At 40.0% G+C, this 22,609-nt stretch overlaps 1 protein-coding gene across 1 annotated transcript in view; it reads left to right on the forward strand.

The window, feature by feature from the left end:
- The window catches only part of dock3 (dedicator of cytokinesis 3), a 597,933-nt gene that overhangs the window by 180,397 nt on the left and 394,927 nt on the right, over positions 1–22,609 (forward strand). Inside the window, exon 19 of the mRNA XM_062544851.1 lies at positions 11,564–11,661. Coding sequence (XP_062400835.1) covers positions 11,564–11,661 — 98 coding nt within the window. The remainder of the gene's footprint in view (positions 1–11,563; positions 11,662–22,609) is intronic.

Below are 22,609 nucleotides of genomic sequence, written 5' to 3' on the forward strand. Positions count from 1 at the left end.
GGTGTGATGAGGGACAGGCACAGAGATGGTTGATGGCTGGTAATGGTTTACCTCACAGGTGAGGTATAGGGGAAAGGGAAGAGAAATAGAGTGTGTTAGTATTACTGTACAGTGGGCAGTAATCATACAGTTCTCATGAGAATCACACGTGAATCACGTGTATTTTATTTCTTTTTCCCAAGTGAAGCTGCAATGTCCCAAACAACCACCAGGTAGCACTTGTGAGCAGGGTTAGGAATGTCGGCATTTACCACTAGCCAAACAGTCCCAAATTTAATTCAATCCCGAAGCAAGCTGAACATCTTTTCTGCTTTTAATAGCCTAGTCTCACGACAAAACTTGTTATTGTTTATGAAGGTGTCTTCTGTTAGCCTATTGTATGAAGAGGCATCTGGCTGTTTCGTTTAGGTTGGTTTTGCTGTCACTAACGGTTTCATGAGGTCACGAGGCCAGTTTCCACTAAAAACATAAGCCAATGTCCTTGTGTTCTCGTTTTTGGGTCAATTCATAGCCTACATTTTATTTCAAATGTGCGGATAGGATGATGGTAGGCCTATACGCTTGTTTTTATGTTGGCAACAAAACAAAATGGTTCACGAATGTTATTCTTGATTCTAAATGCAGGAAACAATCAATGTCCCATTTTCCGACGCACCACAAACCTCTTGCCTATGTATACATTGGGCTATATGTTTATTTGAAATGTATAGCTGGCTGTTGTCAAATAGCCTAAAATAGGCCTACAGGAGAAACTATATGGTTTATGCTCTCTGCTGTTTCATTCCGAACCGAAAGCGAAGGAGGGAGAATGAATTATGAACGTTTCAGTTTTGCGTAAATAATTCCTGAACGGTTTTGATCAGGCGGGAAACAATTAGCCTAGGCATCACACCCATCTTGTCTATTTAAATATTCTATTATTTGGGCCTATTATAAAAGGTAGGACTTTTTTCGTTAGAAAACAATTTCATTTGAATTATGGACTGCCTTTGAATGACGTTTGATCGGACTTTCAGTTCTCAGAAGAAAGTTTCAAGACGCTAAGAAACACATGTTTGCCCCGTCGCATTAACGGTGACTTAATTTATTTAAAAATGATATGACCTCATGAATCCTGTGGTTGTTTGTGTGTTCTACTTGTCTTTTTTGATCTATAATGATTAGCCTATAGGGGATGCATCTCAGTTGTTAGATTTGCACATAATATGGTCACCCGCGGTTATGGGTCAAGAAAACATATTTTTTATGATAGCCTATTCGGGTCATGTTTGGTCGGCTCGGTATAAAAAAAATATGCTGTTAATTTTGTGTCATTTATGTCGTACATAATTGTCTTTAGAAGAGGAAAACATAATTTGCAGCATTCCCACTGAAACGCGATTCTATTCCCCATATTTTGTCACGAACATGTGCACTTGTTGTTTCTGCGTAGACAGACCCTCGGCTACACTTGACATGCAGTTGTGTTCTGTTCTCAGAGCATATGCTTTCTTTGTCTATGATCTGCAACTTTTTTCTCGAACTGCTGGCCCCTTCGATTCGGCTACTGAGCAGCGAAGTTGCTGATGCGATGCGTGCTTCTCAAGTCTGATCATTTGTAGCAAGATCGAATGGTAAAACCATGGACTGAAAGACAAATAAACTAAAAGTGTCCCCAATCAGGAAATACTTCTTAATTCAATGTCATCAAGGCATATAGCCTACAATTGGTATGAGCATGCAATGTGTGTCCTTGCGCAACTTATAAAGTGGCTCGTTGGAAAGCCCCACGTCTGCTCTTTCGTGCAATAAAGGTTTCGCGGAGCAAGCAATGACGCACTCAATCGGGCTCTATGGGTTTTGGTTTTGATTTTTGTTTTGGTCCATTGATGAAGACGTTAATAAAGAGTTTCTTAATAGTAATACGGTAATATTCTGTGCCTGCATTTCATGCTTGGGAGTCTCAACGCATTCATGTGAGGAACGGCTGAAACAGAATTTGTATAGGAAAATCCTTAGGCTAATTATGTTCAATGTTGAAATAGTCTAATTTTTGGATGAACGCTGACAAGGAACAAAAAAAGGCCTAGACTAAATGCATGTTTCCCAAATTCTGAGCAATCACTAGACCAGGGGTGCCCAAATACTTTCCCATCAAGGGCCAAAAATGAATCGGGGAGGAGAGTCGCGGGCCAAAAGTATATTGCTTTGAGAATAACGGCTGGCTGATGAAGTTGTTGGCTGGCTAGCTGGCTCAGCCAAGACCTAAATGCTGCTGCAGCCGCCAAAGTTTTCATGACTGATAATGGCTTTAGTTGCCACTTCATGACTACAGATGTCTATATTGTACTAGATCTCAACACACAATGTTATTGCATTGTTTTGGACAAAGTTCTGCACGTTTCACTTCAATGTAGACTGCATGCGTTGTGATCAGCGCAGCAATCTATGGAAAGGAAACGGCGGAAGTCGCAGTAGCCTAATAGCCTATCGCGTTCAAGGCTGTAAATCCGTCTGTTCCAGAATATTTGGTTCATATCATCAATCTTTGGTTTTGGTGTTTGTGCAACCGGGCCCTGAAGATTTAACAAAAGTCTGAGTAGCCCTACTAGGAATTAGGAAAGTATGTAAGGCAAGATCAAATTTGGCTACCTTGTTTGCTTCATGAAAACTTTGGCGGCTGCAGCCTCATTTAGGTTTTGGCTGAGCCAGCTAGCCAGCCAACTACTTCATCAGCCAGCCGTTATTCTCAAAGCAAATGGCTTCGGGGTCTATACATAACACACTATCCATTGCAAACATAGCCTATTTGAAACCGATCATTCCCCCTCCCCCATACACTCGTCTAGGCTAGGCTACTACAGACATCACCGCGACATTGAGGACAATTAATTGCCTCCCCACCCCCACCATTTAGGCAACTCGTGGAAGAATGCGCAATCATGTTTCATCGCATATGCGCGTTTCAGAATGTTCGAATTCGCCAGCGTGCGTGTAGTTGTGTGAATAGAAAAAAATAGAATAGAAAATAGCCTATATTTATTGATGCCTTGCTTAAATAAATATACTTCATTGAACTTCCGCCATGAACAGGTCGGGGATTGAACCAGCAACCCTTTCGATATGAGGCCGAAGCTCTAACCAGTGGGCTACAATTCTTCTCTACTGATCTGTTAAAATGTGTGTCTGAATGCTTAATCTCGAATTCACATAGACGTTAGCTTAAATTGTAGAAACAATAGGCCTATAGCTTTTTTTCAGCAGACATCGCAAACATATCATACACATTGACAAAACGGAGAATATCTTTCTGCTCAGCATAGCTCTCTATCTCCCTCCCTCCGATGTAGCTAGATGCTTCTCCCTAAATGAATAAAACTTGTTTTAGAAAGTAGCCACGGTAGCCTGTAAATGCGGCCTGAAATCCTGGCTACTGTGTAATTGAAACCAGACTGTTAGGCTCTTTGTTATGTCCGATCATTTTCGGCGTCGCAAACATATAGGCTACCTATTAAATGAATAGAAGTGAATTTGGGGAGTGAATTGGAAGTAGCCACCCATTCACTTTTAGAGCATTTTAGTTGAAAGTCAAGTTTGCTTAAGGTTTGTTCAAGAACTCTTCCAGAGTTTTTACCTCAAACAACACAAATCAACACAAATAAATGAACAGATAACTCGAACGTGCTGTATGTCATAATGAAACAACCACAGACTATCAACAACACGGTCTGACACGAATGATACATGGCTTAGTGCAAACTGAATTTATGACCAAACGATTTGATTCGTGCACGAAGCGCCATCTAGCGATCGTTTTGTGTAAGTAACAGCCTCCCAGTCTAAGGACTCAGCGGTCTTTTGACCGCCTCGCCACGCTTTAATTAGTTCACACCAGCACAGCGCTTCTAGTAGGTCGTCAAAGCGGCGCGGCGCTTCTAGTGTTAAGCAACATTTTTTCGCCCGTGAGTTGTGAACGCGGGTCTCCGGCGTAACAGTCGAGCGAGTTAACGTTGCGCCACTTAACCCTCTAACCGCCCAAGGCGCCGTACGGCGACAAGCAACATCACTGATTAAAACAGACGGTAGATCCGAGTAGGGTGACAAATCGCCTTTGTACTCTCCACCACTAGTTGGCAGACATCCAGAGCTTCGATTCAAGCCCAAATTCGAGTAAGAAAGTTTTCAGGAAGTGCCTGTATTACTCGCGAGAAACAAAAAAAAAAGACGCATTTCCTGTTTATAACGCGGAAGTGAAATGCGCGATCGCTATGCACAAATTGAAGCAGAAAAACGGCAAATGTTAAAAAACAAAGTCGTGTGTTATGAAGTCTTGGGTCTGCCATTCACCTACTCTGATTCTGAAGGAGAATATCTGCCTTTTGGAGATTATGATCGGTCGTTCATTGGCAGTGACAGTCAAGATGCGTCTGTGAATGGAGGTGGGTCTTTGCGTGTGTACGTCAATGTTTACCTGCAGCAATGTTGACCAAAGGGTTCAAATAAGCATGGTGTGCTTGGTGCCAGTGATAATCATGATGATAGTGTCTGTAATTGACATGGTACAGACAGCAGGTCTAGTAAAAATAGGGCTCTGAAGAACTACAAAGTCATCCGCGATAGGAACTGATTTGACCAGGCTACTTTATTATATAGTAACATAGGGATTGTGGTAATACTAATAGTTTACTATTGTTGGTTTACATGTGGCTGTGGTCCTGTTTGTTTGTTATGTCGGAGAAATTACAAAAATCAAAGTAAAACTGCTCAAATGTGTTCAACAATCAGTATTTACTGAAATGTGCATAATTTGACGCTATTGCCAATCTGTGACGTCATAATATGCAAATTAGATGAGTAAATTTACTCCCTTTATAAACTTTAGTTCATACTCAATGATTTTCACATTTACAGTAGGACTTTATCTCTGACCACTTTTAAGCCATGGCCTTTTGCATTTTTTATGCAAAAATCCAAAAAAACCCGGGCGGTTAGAGGGTTAACATTCAGTGCTTTGTACGAATGGAAATAGGTATTTGAAGCGACGGAACTCAGTTTGTCCAGCAAATATGTAAGAAAATCTTATACATTAGTCTGAGCTTTAAAAGATAGCCTACAAATATGAATGTACGTAGGCATACGCGCCATACGTACATAATAGGCTACAACAAATTTCAGCTGAAAATATTTTTTAACACACGTAGGCCTGCCTAATAGAACAACGTCGCAACGTTTTCAAAACTTGCATTTTACCACTGTAAATCGCCTCCATAGACTATGCCATGTAGATGAAAAATAGTTATTGAAATAAATCACATATAATACATATTGCACATATATAAACTAGGCTATATGTTTTATGGTAAAATATTATTCTCATGCCTGACTGACAGGAAACCCTTGCGACATCTGCTGTGAGAAAAGAGAATAGCAGCCTGGACAAACATGGCCGAAAGTGAGACAACTAGTGTTGTCACAAGTGAGAGCAATATAGCTCTAAACTAGCTTGTACCGGCGTGCTTTTGATCATGTAAAAATTCTGGGTGATAAAACACGCGTATTTAGGAAAAGTCGTGAACGAAGGGTCCTGGGGCCGTATTACAGAAAAATATCCTAAGTGCTTGTCCTAACTTAAGTTAAGTTTCAAAGATAGGGAAAATCCTATCTTCCTATTACAGAAGCAGTTCCTAAACTCATGGCTGTGTCCTATCTCATCTCAGACATCCTATCTTATCTTAACTTAAGAATTCCTAACTGTAACTGTCAATCAGATTTTTAAATCGGCAATCGTCCTGTCATGCCTGTTTCTATGCTTAGAACGTAAACAAGACTGCCTGTATCTATGATTAGAATGTCAGGTTGCAAAGACGGTGTTCTAAAGAATCTTTGACAGTTCGTTGCTCAAGATGGACAAACCCAGAGCCATATGGCTCTGGACAAACCATAATATCAGAGAGAAAATAGGCTAGGAAGGAGCAAAGGCTATAAAAGACAGAAAGAAAGAGAGTGATATTGATTAATTTGATGTGCTGGATAAAAAGATGAAATACAAAAATATATTAATGAATAATAATAATACATAATAGTATATTATTCTATTATTATAATTGATAGGCCTATTTATTTGTTGTAAATGTTATAAATGTTTGAAAAGACATAGCTTATACATTTTGTTTAGCTTGTTTTCACTTAATTATCCTATTTAGTGAAATATGATTTATGGTGTCCCAAACAGTCATGTTCCTCATCTTATCATAGGCAACCCAACAGGCCTGTTGCAGTTTGGCAGTTATTTTGCAGTTAGGACAGGGCCTGAGCCATCCTAAGTTAGGATTCCTAAGTTAAGAAATTCTTGAGTTAGGATGGTTCTGTTATGGCCAAATTCCTATCTTAAGTTAAGATACGATTTTGTCCTAAATGCAGTTAGGACAGTTGCTTCTGTAATACCAAAGATCCTAAATGCCATCCTAAACTGAGATAAGATAGGATTTTCAAGTTAGGAAGTTTCTGTAATACGGCCCCTGGAATTTAACTCATTGGCTGCCAGCGATTTTCAGTGCAGAGCGCTCCATACTGCCAGACGTTTTACAGCATTTTGACTGTTTTTCCAAGATCCACCGAACGGTGAGCTTTATGACTATGTAAACACCGAAGGTACCAAATGAAAGAGTAGACTCTCTTCTTTCACCAGGAAAAACGGTTTGTTTCTATCGTTTTCCGTTCTTTAGTAATCGTCAGTAGAACATGGGTTAGTTTTGCTAAAAACACCTGTTTTTCACCAAAACATGGAGAAAACGATCTTTTTGTGAAAATTGCACTGTTATCTCGTCAGTCTCGTCAAGGTTGCTAGGGACTCTGATGGTCGCTATACACTAATCCAGCGAAACACGGAAGTAACACAAAACCGCCATTACTGCGTGCCTGGCTGCTAAGAAATTAGCCTGTTGGTTCCATAGGCAGCTGTTGCAGAAGTTAGCTGTCATTAATACACGTCTTAATACCTTATGGTGTTAATAAATTACCTTCATTGGTAAGTTTTGGTACAGTCTGACATCATTGATCCAATGTTCCCTTTCACCTGACATTTTCATTCATTAGCAGTCCTCTCGTTAGACATTCTCTGACAGGATGCTTTCATTGAAAAGCACAGACAAGACGTCACTCGTCACACTCGCAGGCACGCAGTAATGGCGATATTCAAGATGGCAGCGCCCATAAAGTTCGCGCTGGATTAGTGTATAGACTCTGAACAGGACGGTAGACTTAGCAAGCTAGCACTAGCAAAGTTGTTGTTAGTCTATATAGCAATATCCAATGTAAATGGATCATACCGTTCACGTTTTTTCCATCCTTGATGTAAGAAGTAAGCATATTTATTCCCTGCATCGCGTGCAAACTAGATCCACTGTGGTCGATCTTCAGTGTGTTTACTTGCTGCATGCTGCATGCTGTCTCTGCATATGCAGTCTAGGCAGATACTAATCATCCAAATGGCACTACTGCCATCTAACGGTTCGGATCGCTAGTACAGTCTGTTTACAAGCGTGAAACTCTGCCAGATCATTCCCAAGCCCACCCAGGAGCCCTCCCCATTGAACGTATGTGTCTAAATTGACGTTTAAAGACGTCAATGGCAGTGAATGAGTTAATCGAGTGAAAATATGTTTTTTTTGTAATCACTGTGGTCAAAAGACCGCAGCCCGGCAGTTCTAGGTATATCTAGGTCAAACCTACACGGCGCTTCTAGTAATACGCGTCAGCGGTCAAATGACCGGCGCTGGGCGCTTCTAGTGTTAATTACTTCTCGCGCCTATGCCTGCTCAGCATAGCCTATTGCTCTCTCTATCTCCCTCCCTCCGAGGTACAAGATGCTTCTCCCTCCCAAGGTATACATGAAAGAAAACTGTTTTAGAAAGTAGCCGCAGTAGCCTGTAAAATGTGGCATAAAATCCTGGCTGTTATTGAAACCAGATTAGGATTTTATGCTTGTGGTGGCGCTCCTAGTGTAGCCTACTTGCTCGCATGCGTACGCTGGGATCTGTGTTGGTTTTAATTCGGGTGATAACATTGGTGTTTTTCCCAGAACTCCTGTTTATTGTATTTGGAACCTTTCCTTAACAACACACTTTAAAGCAACCATTCAAAATGATAAGTATAGCCACTAGGCCGACCAAAGTGAGCTATCTCTCTCCCCAAGTCAGTATGAGCTGCAGGCTGCACTCTCCCAAATGTACCATATTTTCGTGCAGAAGTAGGCTTGATTTTATGATTGACTATTTGTCGAATCAGGGTCACATCTGCAGTAAATAAGGTAAAATGCCTGCTCGTAATGACTGCTTATTGTTTATACCAGGGGGTCAGGATTTGACTGATTAGCTTTGCCGATTAGCAAGGCACTTCCTCGTCGCCATTTTCCAGAAATATCATGTCCGGTGCCATTTCTCCTCAGCTCATGCACAAGCTTAGTGTGGGCACAAGCTCTCCTTCACTTAATTGGCTAAGTAAAACGGCACCGGAAACAAGCCCCTTGAAACGCCATGTTAAAGCCTGAAAAAAATGTTCAATTTTGGCAATTTTCACTAGCCTAGCATTCCCATTGAAATGAATGGGAGCGGGACTTGTTCACTCTCTCCAGTTCATATAATACCTCTATGGTTTATCCCATAGATATATATATATATATGTCTATGGTTTACATGGTTACATGGTACAACCAGTTAACATGGATCCATCGAGATCCAACAACACTGGTGTTGGGCCGAGATTTTTCAGGTCGGGTCAGGCTGCTGATCACAGAACGCATGCCTCCTTATTAAAATATCCTATAAATAACATTTCTAAGTAGCATACAAAATGTAGCCTAATGTCCATCTTGTCCATCTCTTTGTCTTCACCTTGAACTGACAACTAGCCTATTCACGGAAATGCGGTCTTGTAAGTGCGCTCCACTTCTCTTAAATCATTACATGTAATCATTACATGAATTAATCTAAAGGTTGCCTGTCGAGTCTTTCAAGTTGAACTGAAGGCTATTTCCTTCTGATAGGCCTAGGTACTGTAGGCTATTTTCGAAAACCATTTTCATTCATTTTAACAATGGTTTTTTGAAACATCTTTTGATTAATTTCGTCATCACCTTCATTTGAATGATTAAATGAGATTAAAGGAGACGACTATATTGACGGAAATGCGGTCTTGTAACCTTTTCTCTTACATTAATCATTAAATGCAGTTGAAATGCGGGTTGATACTTTCTGCCACCTGGTGGTTGTTTGGGTACATTGCTGTAGCCTTGAAAAAAGTCGGCTTGACAGCCTACGGGATCTCTGCGGGATTGCGGCAGCAAAATGTGCATTCTCAACCCGTACCCACTGTAGGACTAAAGAGGATCAGCAGATGCACTTTCCAATGTTTTACCTGTCAGGGCAATCCCTCTGTGTATCTAGCTGTACAAAATATCTTGTATCTCATATCAAAACATGATCACTGACAAGATGGAAGATGATTCTGATATGTATAGGCAGAGACTAATGTTGTATGTCCAAGCAAACATGTTAGTTCGGAAATTCCATCATCGTTCTGATGAGGTGAAAGTTAGCTTGTTTGGTGCATACTGCACTTCTATGTATGCAGCCCCATTATGGGTCAGCTACAAAAAGGAAACTGCGCAAACTTCTGGTAGCATATAATGACTGCCTGAGGATACTGTTGAAAAAGCCCAGGAGTAGCAGTGCAAGTAAGCTCTTCTGTGACTCAGGGCTAAGCACTCTACAAGCTCTCTTGAGGAACCTAATGTTAAAGTTCATGTCCCGACTTGATGGGTCACAAAATTTATATAATGTTGCTTACAAGCCCCAGGTGCAGCTCGCTAAGATATGAATCACATTTTTGGAAACATTGGTATGGGTGCCTTTTAAGACCATGAACTGTATGTTTGTATATGTTTCTATTCCTTTTTGATGTTGTATGTTTTGCTGTTGGGCCTAGAGCCTGTAATAAAGTGAATATACAATGTTTTACACAGCAACCTTTTTGCATTTACATGCAATGGTAATTCCTTCCATGGCATTACATTTTCTAGTTGAATTTAAAATCACCAAAACTGGTCAAAAACAAATGCTAACAAATGTATTTATCTGTTTTAATAGCTTCTTAGGGAGGTATGATCCTTAGCCTGGGTGTTCCCATCCTGTCTTGCGTGGTGATTTTATTCACACTGCTAAAGGCTGGCTTACATTGTACGATTTTGGTCTGTTTTAACAGTCGGCGACTAAATTTTCAAAATCGGGCAGAAATCATGGGAGTTGTACTGGAATCGCGGCGCGCTCCCGTCAACTAAATCGTTTAGTGTAAGGTGCCAATCTTAGCGGTTTAAGTCCGTCGGAGTCAGTCTTTTTCTAGTTTTGCCATTACGACAATATCAAACATGTTTGAAATTATCGGAAGTCTTTTCAGTTGTGGCTCATGCAAATAGTGACGTGAACATTAAAAAAACAATAGTGACCTCGCTCCAACACGAAACAGGAAGGGGCAAAATAGGCGACAGCTGTAGCCTATATGATTATTTTTTATTTAATTTCTTATAAATTATTAGTCTAATTATTCTACGTGACAGAACAGCTCAATATCTGTTAGGGATGTCACACATGAAACAATGCTGCAGAAACGCAAAAAAATGACTTTGAAAATGGGAATGGGAAAATAACATGGGGATATTGAATTATCGCACCTGTTAAACTCTCGCGGGAACGATAAAGTCTTAAATGCAGATGTTTTCCTGAGCACACTTTTGTCCTCTGCCTTCTTGTGCATACTGTGATCTCCAGTACGTGAAGTCAGCACACTTTAATTTTTGCTACCCCAGAGCTAACTGGCTAACTAACTTAATGGCAAGTTGCATCTCAAATTAGCTCTGTGTTAGCAAAAAAAGTCTGCCGCCTTCGCGCACTAGAGATCACAGTATCTTCTCGAAGGCAGAGGACAAAAGTGCGTTCAGGAAAGCACCTGAATTTCCGATTTTGTCATCCCTGTGAGAGTTTTACAGGTGTGATAATTCAAAATCCCCATGTTAATTTCCCATAGAATAAATCGTCAGATACTGTATCTCCTTATATGGGCAAAGATGGTAGCTTTTTTGTAGGCGAACTTCAGAGGTCTATAGGCAGTTAGCTTCAATTAACTCCCGGATCTCCTTATATGGCCAAAGATGGCAGCTTTTGGTCTTTTCTGTAGGCGAACTTCAGAGGTCAATTGGCTAATTGACAGTGAACAGGTGGCTATTGGCCTATACATTCCGCATATATGCTTCATGTTTGAATGTCCGTTACCGTCAGAAATGCGGCAAGCAATTATCGCAGAATGTGCGGAAAACCTGTCTGAAAATGGCAGAAAAACCTGACACATTTGTCATTTTAAAATGTAATTGAAATTCGATGTACGGAGATTGTGCTGTTCATGTGGTTTATTTGCAGAATATTACCCTATTCTGTTGTATTGCCGTTTGTGATTTATATACATTGTTTTTATGTGTTGACTGATCATTGCACATCACGATTGTTTGTTTCAATCGTTGATTTTTCATGGCTAGTGGACCTGCTGGCCTTGTTGAAGTGGAAGGCTCACACTGACCATGTGATGGACATCCTTGGCAGACTGCGCCACGTGAGTGGAGAAGAAATTGTGAAGGTGAGCTAACTGAGCCTTTGATGTTTTAAAGGTTTTTATGTGTATGTGAAGTTTACCCATTAGGCCCACCAAAATCTTAATTCACATTTTTTTCATAGACAATAAGATGGTTTATAATAAACATAATCATTTGTTGAAAGTATATTCATTTACTTATCCATATTTTAAAGAACAAATTTAAACTAGAAATGTGCATGTGCAAGGACCTGCAAGAGTGGGCTTGCAAAAATGCTAACTATGCTAACCAGGTTGATCAACTAACTTAGCTGATGATTTCTAGCATTTAAGCTAAAAAATTTAACTGTGCTAACAATTCTAACTAGGCTAACAACGCTAGCCAGGTTGATAAGCTAACCTAGCTGATGATTTCTAGCATATAAGCTAGAAATGCTAACTATGCTAACCATGATTACTATGCTAACAATGCTAACCAGGTTAATTAGCTAACTTAGCTGATGATTTCTAACATTTATCAGAGAATGTCTAATAAGGGGAGAACTGCCACTGTCGTTATACTTCCGGTTTTGAAATGGTTGCAGTTCCACGCTGGTTCCATTAGAGGCGCTCACATTTGGAGTGCAGAATGCATGGAGGTCTATGGAGCAATACCCCTCAAAATCCACTTTTCTCAAAATATAAAGGGGATGGAAAGAAATTACGTATTGCATGGTGTTTGATTTTTTAGAGTCACTTGTTTGCTTTAAAACGTCTTTTAAAAAGTAAATGACGTCATACACTCAAGCTTCATTAGCAGAATGCTAGCGTGGTATGGGCAACAACAACTCAACCTGTAAGAAATCGGAAGGACATAAGTACTCGTTCATTCAACTTTTGACCTATAACCTATGTTGAACTTGCAAAAACTACAATCAAATCTGAGATCTCTCGACGACAATTGGGTGAAAGAGCCAACTTTAGCCGTCTAGCTCCATAGGCTCCCATTCATTCTGCACTCAGGCGACCGCCCCCAGTGGAATTTTGGTGGAACTGCAACCAAAAGTCGTTACAATGGGACTTAATAGCGAGTGGCAAGGCTCTCCGTAGACGGGCTCTGCATTTATGTTAAAAATGCTAACAATGCCAACCTAGCTAATGACTTCTATTATGTCAACAATGCTTAAAAAACACAGGCTGGAAAAAAATACCAAAAAATAATTCCCCCATTCATTTCAATGGGACCGAAAACCGGCGAAAAATGGGAATACCGGAAAAACGACAACCAGCAGCCATCCGACATTAACAAGCAAGCTACACCGGATCGGGCCTGATTTTTTAGTGTTGGAACCGCGTCGATAGCTCAAACACTCTAGGAGAAGAGGCGTCTTTAAAAAAGTGGGTGAACGGGAATAAGTTGCATAACTAGAAATGTGCATGTCCGAGGACCTACAAGAGTGGGCTTGCAAATATGTTAACTATGCTAACCATGCTAACCAGGTTGATCAGCTAACTTGGCTGATGATTTCTAGCAGTTATGCTAAAAATGCTAATAATGCTATCTAAGCTAACAATGCTAACCAGGTTGATCAGCTAACTTAGCAGATGATTTCTAGCATTTATGTTAAAAATGCTAACTATGCTAACCATGCTAACTCTGTTAACAATGCAAACTTAGCTAATGACTTCTGTTATGTCAACAATGCTTAAAAAAAAGGCTGCAAAAAAAAAAGAAAAAGATTTCCCCATTCATTTCAATGGGACCAAAAACCGGCGAAAAACGAGAATACCGGAAAAACGACAACCGGCAGCGATCCGACATGAACAAGCAACGTACACCGGATCGGGCCTGATTTTCTAGTGTTGGAACCGCGTTGATAGCTCAAACGCTGTAGGAGAAGAGGCGTCTTCAAAAAGTGGGTGATCGGGAATAAATAAAGAGTGAACTTAAGAAGAACAATAGTGGGCCTTGCTTTACAGCAAGCCCACTAATAATAAAACTTAAGAAGAACAATAGTTGGCCTTGCTTTAAACGGACACTGTGTAAGCCTGAGGAAATTTCATTGTGAAATTCTCCCATCTAGCGGTTAGGGATTATATCGCAGTCTATAAAGACTACGGTAGCCTTCTCACGTCAAAACTCAAAGCCACATAACTCAAAGATCTGCGACGAGACAAAACTGTTGCAGAGGTGTGAATTAAATGAAATTATCTTTTTCTGTCTATGATACGTTGCACATCGTTGCCAGCATTTGCAAGCCGTTGCAAAGCATTCAGGTTGTTGTAGGATAAGGTTCATCTCGTGAATCTACCAAGACAATTTCCCCTTGGGGATCAATAAAGTATCTATCTATCAATGGCCCTAGTTCCAGTCTCCTAGTTTTCTCCTACTTTTCTCTATTGTCGTTGCTTGTGTGTGATGCCAATAAAGCTCACTTTCGGACACGTAAATTATTTCACTTTGCCTGTTAACCGAGCTAAGCACAATAGCTAGCTAGCAGTAGCACAGTACATAGAAAGTTAATGTGAAGGGCTAGTCAGGCTGGCTAGCTAGGTAGCTAAGGACTGTGGTTAAACTTGTTGTTGCAAACTAACCTGAAATAACATAAAATCGAAACTTCCCCATTGTCGTTACTTGTGTGTGATACCAATAAAACACACTTTCAGACACAATAAACCATTTTATTTAGCCTGTTAACCGAGCTAGCTAGCTAACGTTTGCACCAAAGGCGTTAGCAGCTAATGGGTAGGGATGTTCGCTAGCTAAGCTAGCGGTTTTGTACACGCAACCTTACAAGTTGGTTACAGCTCCTCGAGTCATGGTAAAATGTCATGTTTGGAACATAGCTAATTTAGATACACTTATGATGTGGGTGCTTGCGTTTCTTTACGAATCTGCAGTCTTAATTTGTATAGAAATGGCCGGCTTCACGCTGCTTTTCTGTGTAACGTGAAACGCTTTTTCCCCAGCGGTATTGACAGGTAGTGTGTCCCTCTCGGCCGTTCATACACCGGAAAGACATGGAAGTCTTCCGGTAACGTCCCTTTCAATGTAAATGCCGGGAAGTGATTCTTCGGCCAGGAGGACAAGTCAGATCATTGACATATATTATTTTACACCAAAGAGGATCTATTTATGAATGAGGACGTTGATTTGAGGTACTAAAACACATAAAATCCTACATAATGTACCTTTAAAGCAAGCCCACTAAAAAATGTCATAAAAGTCAAAAGTCTGGCATGGGCTTAATGGTACCGAAGTACCATTTAAGCCAATATGTGTTCCAAATAAGCCCACAACCACATTTAATTACGCACATATACAATACATGTGTTTTCAGGTTGTAAACACATATTTATTCAGTAAAATGTTATGTTATGTCAGTGTGCTGTGTATGTGGGGCAGTGTCTTATGATAATACAGTGGATGGTGACCTGTTTTAAATCATTTTTGTCTGTTAGGAGTATGGCTTTCACACAATTAATTGTTTGATTGCATGTTTGGCTTGCAACAACAAACTTGGACCACCACAAACATGACTAAGTAGGCCTAAGACTAAACACAAACCTCAACATTTCATTGTTTCCTGTTGAAACACATGAAATGGGCTTAAATGGAACACACTAAAATTAAACAAATGTATACAGAAATGCCTGTAGCCTAAATGTGCATTAAAACTTACCATCATAGTTATTCCTCTTTTGCCAAACTTTATGAATTAACAAGGAATTCTTATTCAAAGTTAGCTTATGCTAGCTGTTTTTTGGATCACTGGACCATTTCAGCCCACCTTGGAAAAATATTTCACCCATCCAAACCCTTATTTTAATATGAAGATTTATGTCAAATGAATCAGAAAACATTTAGTGTTTATACTCAACATTTTTAATCCTTAAGCAGTTTATCTATCAGTAGGGCTACATGTGTTGACTAATGATTAGCTCACTACCCTAACTAGCAAAACTCATCTTTCCACATGAAAACAAATAATTAAAAATGGCTAAGAACTACAGTACCTGTTTATACACACAAAAAACTAATCAATAATCTCCCAATTTACATAATATGAATGTAGTGTCAGTGCCTGAAAATAATTGAAAAAAGGCTTTATCCAAGGGATCTGAAAATGCCAAAGTTTCTAAGCGACTTTATCTGAGCCACAAACTGGGATGGCTCTAGACTCTAGAGGTAATGAGCACTGCCTCAAAATGTGAAGAGCTTCGTGGTTGCCACGTTGAAGCGGCATGTTCCTGGCATTTCCTGGATTTTGGCACTAGCAGCCTATGTCCTCTGCCCAATTTTTTGTTTTGTTGCCAGCATAAAGACAAGCGTACCATCGGCCTATCCGCAAGTTTGAAGCAAAAGTTATTAATTGACCCAAGTGGCGATTTGGACGTAGGCCTTTTAACCCTCTGGAGTCTAAATCCCCCCCCTGGGGATTTGAAAAAGTGTTCCAAACACACTTCTAAATCTATGCAATTGTTTGTCCTAGAAACATATATGTGACACCATTAGAAACCTTTAATCAACTAGTTTCCTAATATATATGTTTTAAAAGAGAATGTATCAATGGCACTTTGTAAGGCCCATTCAAAAAGCCCATTCACCTTAACACTTGGAGGTCTGGGGCCTTTTCAGGCACTTTGAGGCAGTCATACCTTGAGATTTTTAAAGGTAGGGTATGGAATTAGCTTTGTTGGCCATTTTTGCAAAATCACTTGAAATCCTATTCCTAACCCACTTATAGCCACTAAGTTGGAAGCACTGAAATGGAAATTAAACACGTCAATCATCTGCGGAACGGGCAGGGCTCGAAAAACTCCAGCCAATAGAATTCCTCACCCCATACCATCATTTCACAGCTCGTTCGTCAATCTAACGTCTTACTCCTCTTCCTACTCCCCCTCCCCACCGCGCGCGACCCTTTCGAAAGCTGGTGACCGCGAGTCAGTGCTGAAACGAAACCAACTGCCTGCTGCTGCACGTCCATGTTCCCCTCTTGTTGTATGTGTCACTTCATTTCTATACAAACTAACTAAGGCAGCGGATACCTACGGAAACTCAATCACCCACGCAATAAATAAGCTATGTAGCAAAAATTACATTTTACGATGACACGAAGAGTGCTGTAAACATGAAATCGAAACTTAACAGCTTGGAGCTACGGTGGAATAGGCGAACCAACGGGGCAGCACTAAACTCGGATATTTCAGGAGATAATCGCCCTGGTAAGAACAAACCAGATTCTGTTCAAATATACACACCTATGGCTACTGAACCATATGTACTACAACCCTTTGGAGGTGAATAAAGAATGTAATTGGGGAAGTTGATGTGAGTGATTGTATGGAGACTAGAGCTCATAGTGCTGTAGACGCCAGGATGGCATTTCATTTAGCCTGGCTCGCTCGCGCGCTGCGCATTTGAATTGTCGCTCGTGCATGGAGGGCGGGACTTGAGGTTGTATATGTTCAAACTCTGCCGTCCGTTTTGCTAATTCCGTACCCAACCTTTAAGTTTTTCATCTAACTAAAAACGTCTATGCAGAGATGGCACATATGGTTATATTCTAGAGGTCCTCCACAATAAGTATATGTGAGTAAAGTGGATGTAATGAAAGTACTTTTTATTATAATTCAGTGTAAACACAACTATTTGAAAAATGATTTTCAAAGGTCAAAGTTCAAAGGTAAAAACACACTATAAATATATTGAGCTAAGACTTTTGAAGTTTGAACCTTGAAAACAACAGTGTTGGCTCTGTATAAGTAAAAAGAACATTAAAAAATGTTATGTAGTTTAAATACAAATTGGAAAAAAGTCAGACTAAATGTGCCACTTACTGAGTGTCTCTTTCAAATGCAAATTAAGTTGAATGGGCCTTTTGAATGGGCCTGCTGCAGGTGAGAGGACTGAAATCCTAGGATCTTCTTTTATTGTTTTTACAAAGTGCCATAGATACATTTTCTTTTAAAACATATATATTTGGAAACTAGCTGATTAAATGTTTCTAATGGTGTCACTTATATGTTTCTAGGACAGAAACTAGCACCGATTGATATGTGTGTTTGGAACAGTTTTTCAAATCCCCAGGGGGGGATTTAGACTCCAGAGGGTAATTTGCATTTGAAAGAGACACTCACTAAGTGACCCATATAGACCCCCGTTTACATGACGACGCAGGGCGTTTTTGTCTTCACCGCTTTCACACCTAGGCTAGGCTATACATCACCGAGGCATTGAGGACAATTAATTGCTTCCCCACCCCCACCCCATCTATCTGTCCCTGCATAGGCCTACTAGTCTATAGGCTGACTGTTTAGGCAACTCGTGGAAGAATGCGCAATGTTTCATCGCATATGCGCGTTTCAGAATGTTCGAATTCGCCAGCGTGCGTGTAGTTATGTGAATAGAAAAGAATAGAATAAAGCCTACTTTATTGATGCCTTGTTCAAAAGGACTTCCATTATGAATAGGTTGGGAATCGAACCAACACCCCTTGAGTCCTCAGGCCGAAGCTCTAACCAGTGTGCTACGGCCTTGCTTATCAAGCACGTGAAAATGTGTGTCTCAATGCTGAATCTCGAATTCACATAGAAGTTAGCTTAGAAAGAATATGACTATAGCTTTTTTTCAGCAGACATCGCAAACATAGCCTACACATTCGCAAAACGGAGAATATCATTCACTCATTATTTTAAATTATGCTACTTCTCACGCCTATGCCTGCTCAGCATAGCTCTCTCTATCCCCCTCCCTCCGAGGTAGCTAGCCTAGACCCTATAAGATGCTTCTCCCTAAATGAATGAAAGTTGTTTTAGAAAGTAGCCACGGTAGCCTGTAAAATGCGGCATGGAATCCTGGCTACTGTGTAATTGAAACCAGACTTTGTTCCAGGTGACCAGGTCCGATCATTTTCGGCGGCGCGAACATATAGGCTACCTATTAAATGAATAGAAGTGAATTTGGGGAGTGAATTAGAACTAGCCACATTCACTTTTAGAGCATTTTAGTTGAAAGTCAAGTTTGCTTAAGGTTTGTTCAAGAACTCTTCCAAAGTTTTTACCTCAAACAACACAAATCAACACAAATACATGAACAGATGACTCAAACGTGCTGTATGTCATAATGAAACAAATAACCACAGATTATCAACAACACGGTCTGACACGAATGACACATGCTTTAGTGCAAACTGAATTTATGACCAAACGATTTCATTCGTGCACGAAGCGCCATTTAGCGATCATTATGTGTAAGTAAAAGCCTCCCAGTCTAAGGACTCAGCGGTCATTTGACCGCCTCGCCGCGCTTTAAGTAGTTCACAACAGCACGGCGCTTCTAGTAGGTCGTCAAAGCGGTCAAATGACCGGGGCGCGTCGCTTCTAGGTATAAGTGGGTCAGAACGGCGCGGCGCTTCTAGTGTTAAGGATACCGGTCAAAAAAACATTTGCGTTTACACACAGAGGTGAAAACTCCAAGTTGGCCAGAAGAAGCACGCCAGTGGGTGTTCCCGACCGTAGCTATGCAAATGCCCTTCCTCGTCAATGAGCGCGCTCAAAATCTAAACAGCCAGCAGGGCTGCCAAGTCTCACGCTTTGAGCATGACAGTCACGCAATTTGACCCATTCTCACACAACACGCCATACTTGACATTTATCACGCTTATTTTCCCCTTTCAGTATATATTATTATTTTCAGGATAATAAACTTTGGTCCTTGTCTTGCCTTGCTGTAGTTCGGCAACTCTGATTGTCTGACCACAATAACCAACCACGGAAGGCAAAACGCAATATAAACCAATCAGAAGCAACGTAAGGCGGGTCTTGGCGTTGAGCGCCGAGTCCCACATTTAAACTCCTACTTGCTAGATTTTGTTCACTGATTATTTGCTGTTTCTCCTTGAGTTTTCAAGTTAAAAGTCTATCATTGTCCCATATTTGTTGCAGAGCTGTGTAACATTTATTTGCCTTTCCTCTTGGTTAGCCTAACACTTGAAAAAGCGACTCTAATTGGAGCTGCCAAGTGTCACGCGAGAGTGACAGCCACATTTTTTTTCGTCTGGCAGCCCTGATGTAAGATATGTCAAGCACATTCTACATCGTGGATGTTTGCGCAACCACAGTATTGCTTTTCATTTTCTGTCTTGTAGGCCTAATGTTATTGTATGGCCCCCTAGAATAATATTGAATGTCTATCAGAACTGCCCGCCGCCAAACACCTGAAGCAACCTTGTATTTCACATGCACGGTTAATATAGGCGACGAACATTCGCCTACATTATTTACTGAAATTTAGGATGGCAGCGTGCCACTAGCTATTGTGGTATCAGACACTACAAATAGTGTAGGCTATTTTATTTGCTTGGGCTACGCAAAGCACAGGGCAGTCTGTGGGGCAGTGTATTTCGAGGCATTTTTGCATGAGATGTTTCGTTTGGATTATCAAGCATGTCGTTTAAAGGGTCGGGATTTCTACCAGCTGTTTGGGAGAGAATTCTTTGAACATGCTCTGTCTGTGCTGAATTAAATTGAGTTATTTGCATCGCGGCCACAAGTAGCCTAGACTATAACTCCTGCGCTAACAAAATGTGTGCGCGTAGGCTCTGCATTAAGTTGATTACGGCTACGTGTTCATCAACTCTTCTAGCAGTCTAGCAGGGAAGGTGGTGGATTTAAAAGTAGCCTAGAGACTATTTTGGCGCAGGTTATTGTTAATGCGTTGTCGCTGGTCGTCGAAATCATGCAGAATTGCAGCAGCACACGGCTCCGTGATCCAGCATTGTTGTTCTGCCAAGTGTCTAGTCAGGTGAGGTCAAGCGTGGGGGCTGGACTAGAGGTTCGAGGTGGGGTTATGTCGTCATAAAAACCCCAGATGTGCCTTTACACGGCAAAACGAAAACGGGGTTCTCAAAAACCTCCACCCTAGAAGCAGTTTTCAAAAATCATCGTTTTCAGCCGCCAAAACGGCATCGTCGTGTAAACGAAAGGCCTAACTGATGAAAAAAACCACAGTTTTTGAAAAAAACGTTGTCGTGTAAACACCATCTTAGTCTAGTGACTTTTTTCCAATTTGTAGTAAAACTACATAACATTTTTGAATGTTATTTTTACTTACAGTATATGGAGCCAACACCGTTGTTTTCAAGGTTCAAACTTAAAAAGTTTTAGCTCAATATATTTATAGTGTGTTTTTGACCTTTGACCTCTAACATTTGAAAATCGTTTTTTAAATAGTTGTGTTTACACTGAATTATAATAAAAAAAGTGGTAGCACTTTATAATAACCATCCGTTATAAATGGTTAATTGATGCTTTATTTTGCAACTATAATTAAACATTTAATAACGTAATCATCATAAATTAATCATTTGTAGATGACAATCAATGATTACTAAACACATAACTTACACATACTTTATTATCAGCTTATGAAAAAAGAAACAATTTATTTATATATAACATACTAAAAGATGTCTGTTTAGTGATAACTTGATTTCAGTTTATTTCATGAAAATGCACTGTACTGTTATTCCTAGACTTCTTATTACAGTGCATGAAAATGCACTGTACTGTTATTCCTAGACTTCTTATTACAGTGCATGAAAATGCACTGTACTGTTCTTCCTAGACTTCTTATTATTATTCTGCTTACCACTTTTTCTGCCCGCAATTCCTCTTCAACCGTTTAACTTAGAAACTTCATTCAAACTCTGTAACGTAGGTCTTCTAATGGATCGGGTTGCTATAATTTTTCAACTTTGTAACTTTTATACTTTTTAAACTATAAATTAAAAACTATTAAAAATTACCCCATAGACTTAACATTGGCCTCTATGACATCACAATCGGGTCGTTGAGCAATTAGAATCTTATGCCAGGTGGCCAGCCCCACCTGCAGCAGCCCTCTCTCTCTCAGGCTATTAAGCAGACAATCTCTCTGTGAAGACTACATATCCTGTTAACTGTTTCCTCTGTCCACAACTGTTTCAAAATAAAAGTCCTCGCTGCAATAATACACTATTAAATCATTTAACCATTGAAACTACTCATCTATTGAACTGTTCAACGATTCCAACTGTCAGTTATCATCAACTATGCTTCCATTCAACTACATGAAACCTCCATGTACCTAGCAACCAACATAGCAACCATTAAAATTAAGCGTTTTTGACAGTTTCCATAGCAACCAACATGATTATACTTTCGTAACTTCTTTATTCCTGATAGTGGGCACCATGGATACCCTAGCAACTACTGTTTCAAAATAAAAGTCCTCACTAGCAAGTTAGCATTGTTAACATGGTTAGCATTGTTAGCATAGTTAGCATTTTTAGCATAACTGCTAAAAATGATTAGCTAAGTTAGCTAATCAACCTGGTTAGCATTGTTAGCATAGTTAACATTGTTAGCATAGTTAGCATGTTTAGCACAACTGCTAAAATGATTAGCTAAGTTAGCTAATCAACCTGGTTAGCATTGTTAACATAGTTAGCAATGTTAGCATAGTTAGCATTTTTAGCATTACTGCTAGAAATTATCAGCTAAGTTAACTTATCAACCTGGTTAGCATTGTTAGCATAGTTAACATTTTAGAATACCTGTTAGAAATTATTAGTTAAGTTAGAACAGGAATGTTTAAGCTTTAAAATGTCTACCTTAACACTATCAACTCTCTTTAAACTATGCAACCACCATGTTTACCCTAGCTACACCTTAGTAGCCATATCTACATTTTTTTGCATTTTCATGCACTGGTAATTCCTTGGAATTGCATTTCTAGTTCCTCTTATTACAGTGCATGCAAATGCACTGTACTGTTCTTCCTAGACTTCTTCTTATTACAGTGCATGCAAATGCACTGTACTGTTCTTCCTAGACTTCTTCTTATTACAGTGCATGCAAATGCACTGTACTGTTCTTCCTAGACTTCTTATTATTATTATTCCGCTGATCGATTTTTCTAACCGCAAATTCTCTTCAACCGTTTAACTTAGAAACTTCATTCAAACTC

The sequence above is a fragment of the Sardina pilchardus genome, chromosome 9, assembly GCF_963854185.1.
Source record: "Sardina pilchardus chromosome 9, fSarPil1.1, whole genome shotgun sequence".
NCBI lineage: Eukaryota > Metazoa > Chordata > Actinopteri > Clupeiformes > Clupeidae > Sardina > Sardina pilchardus.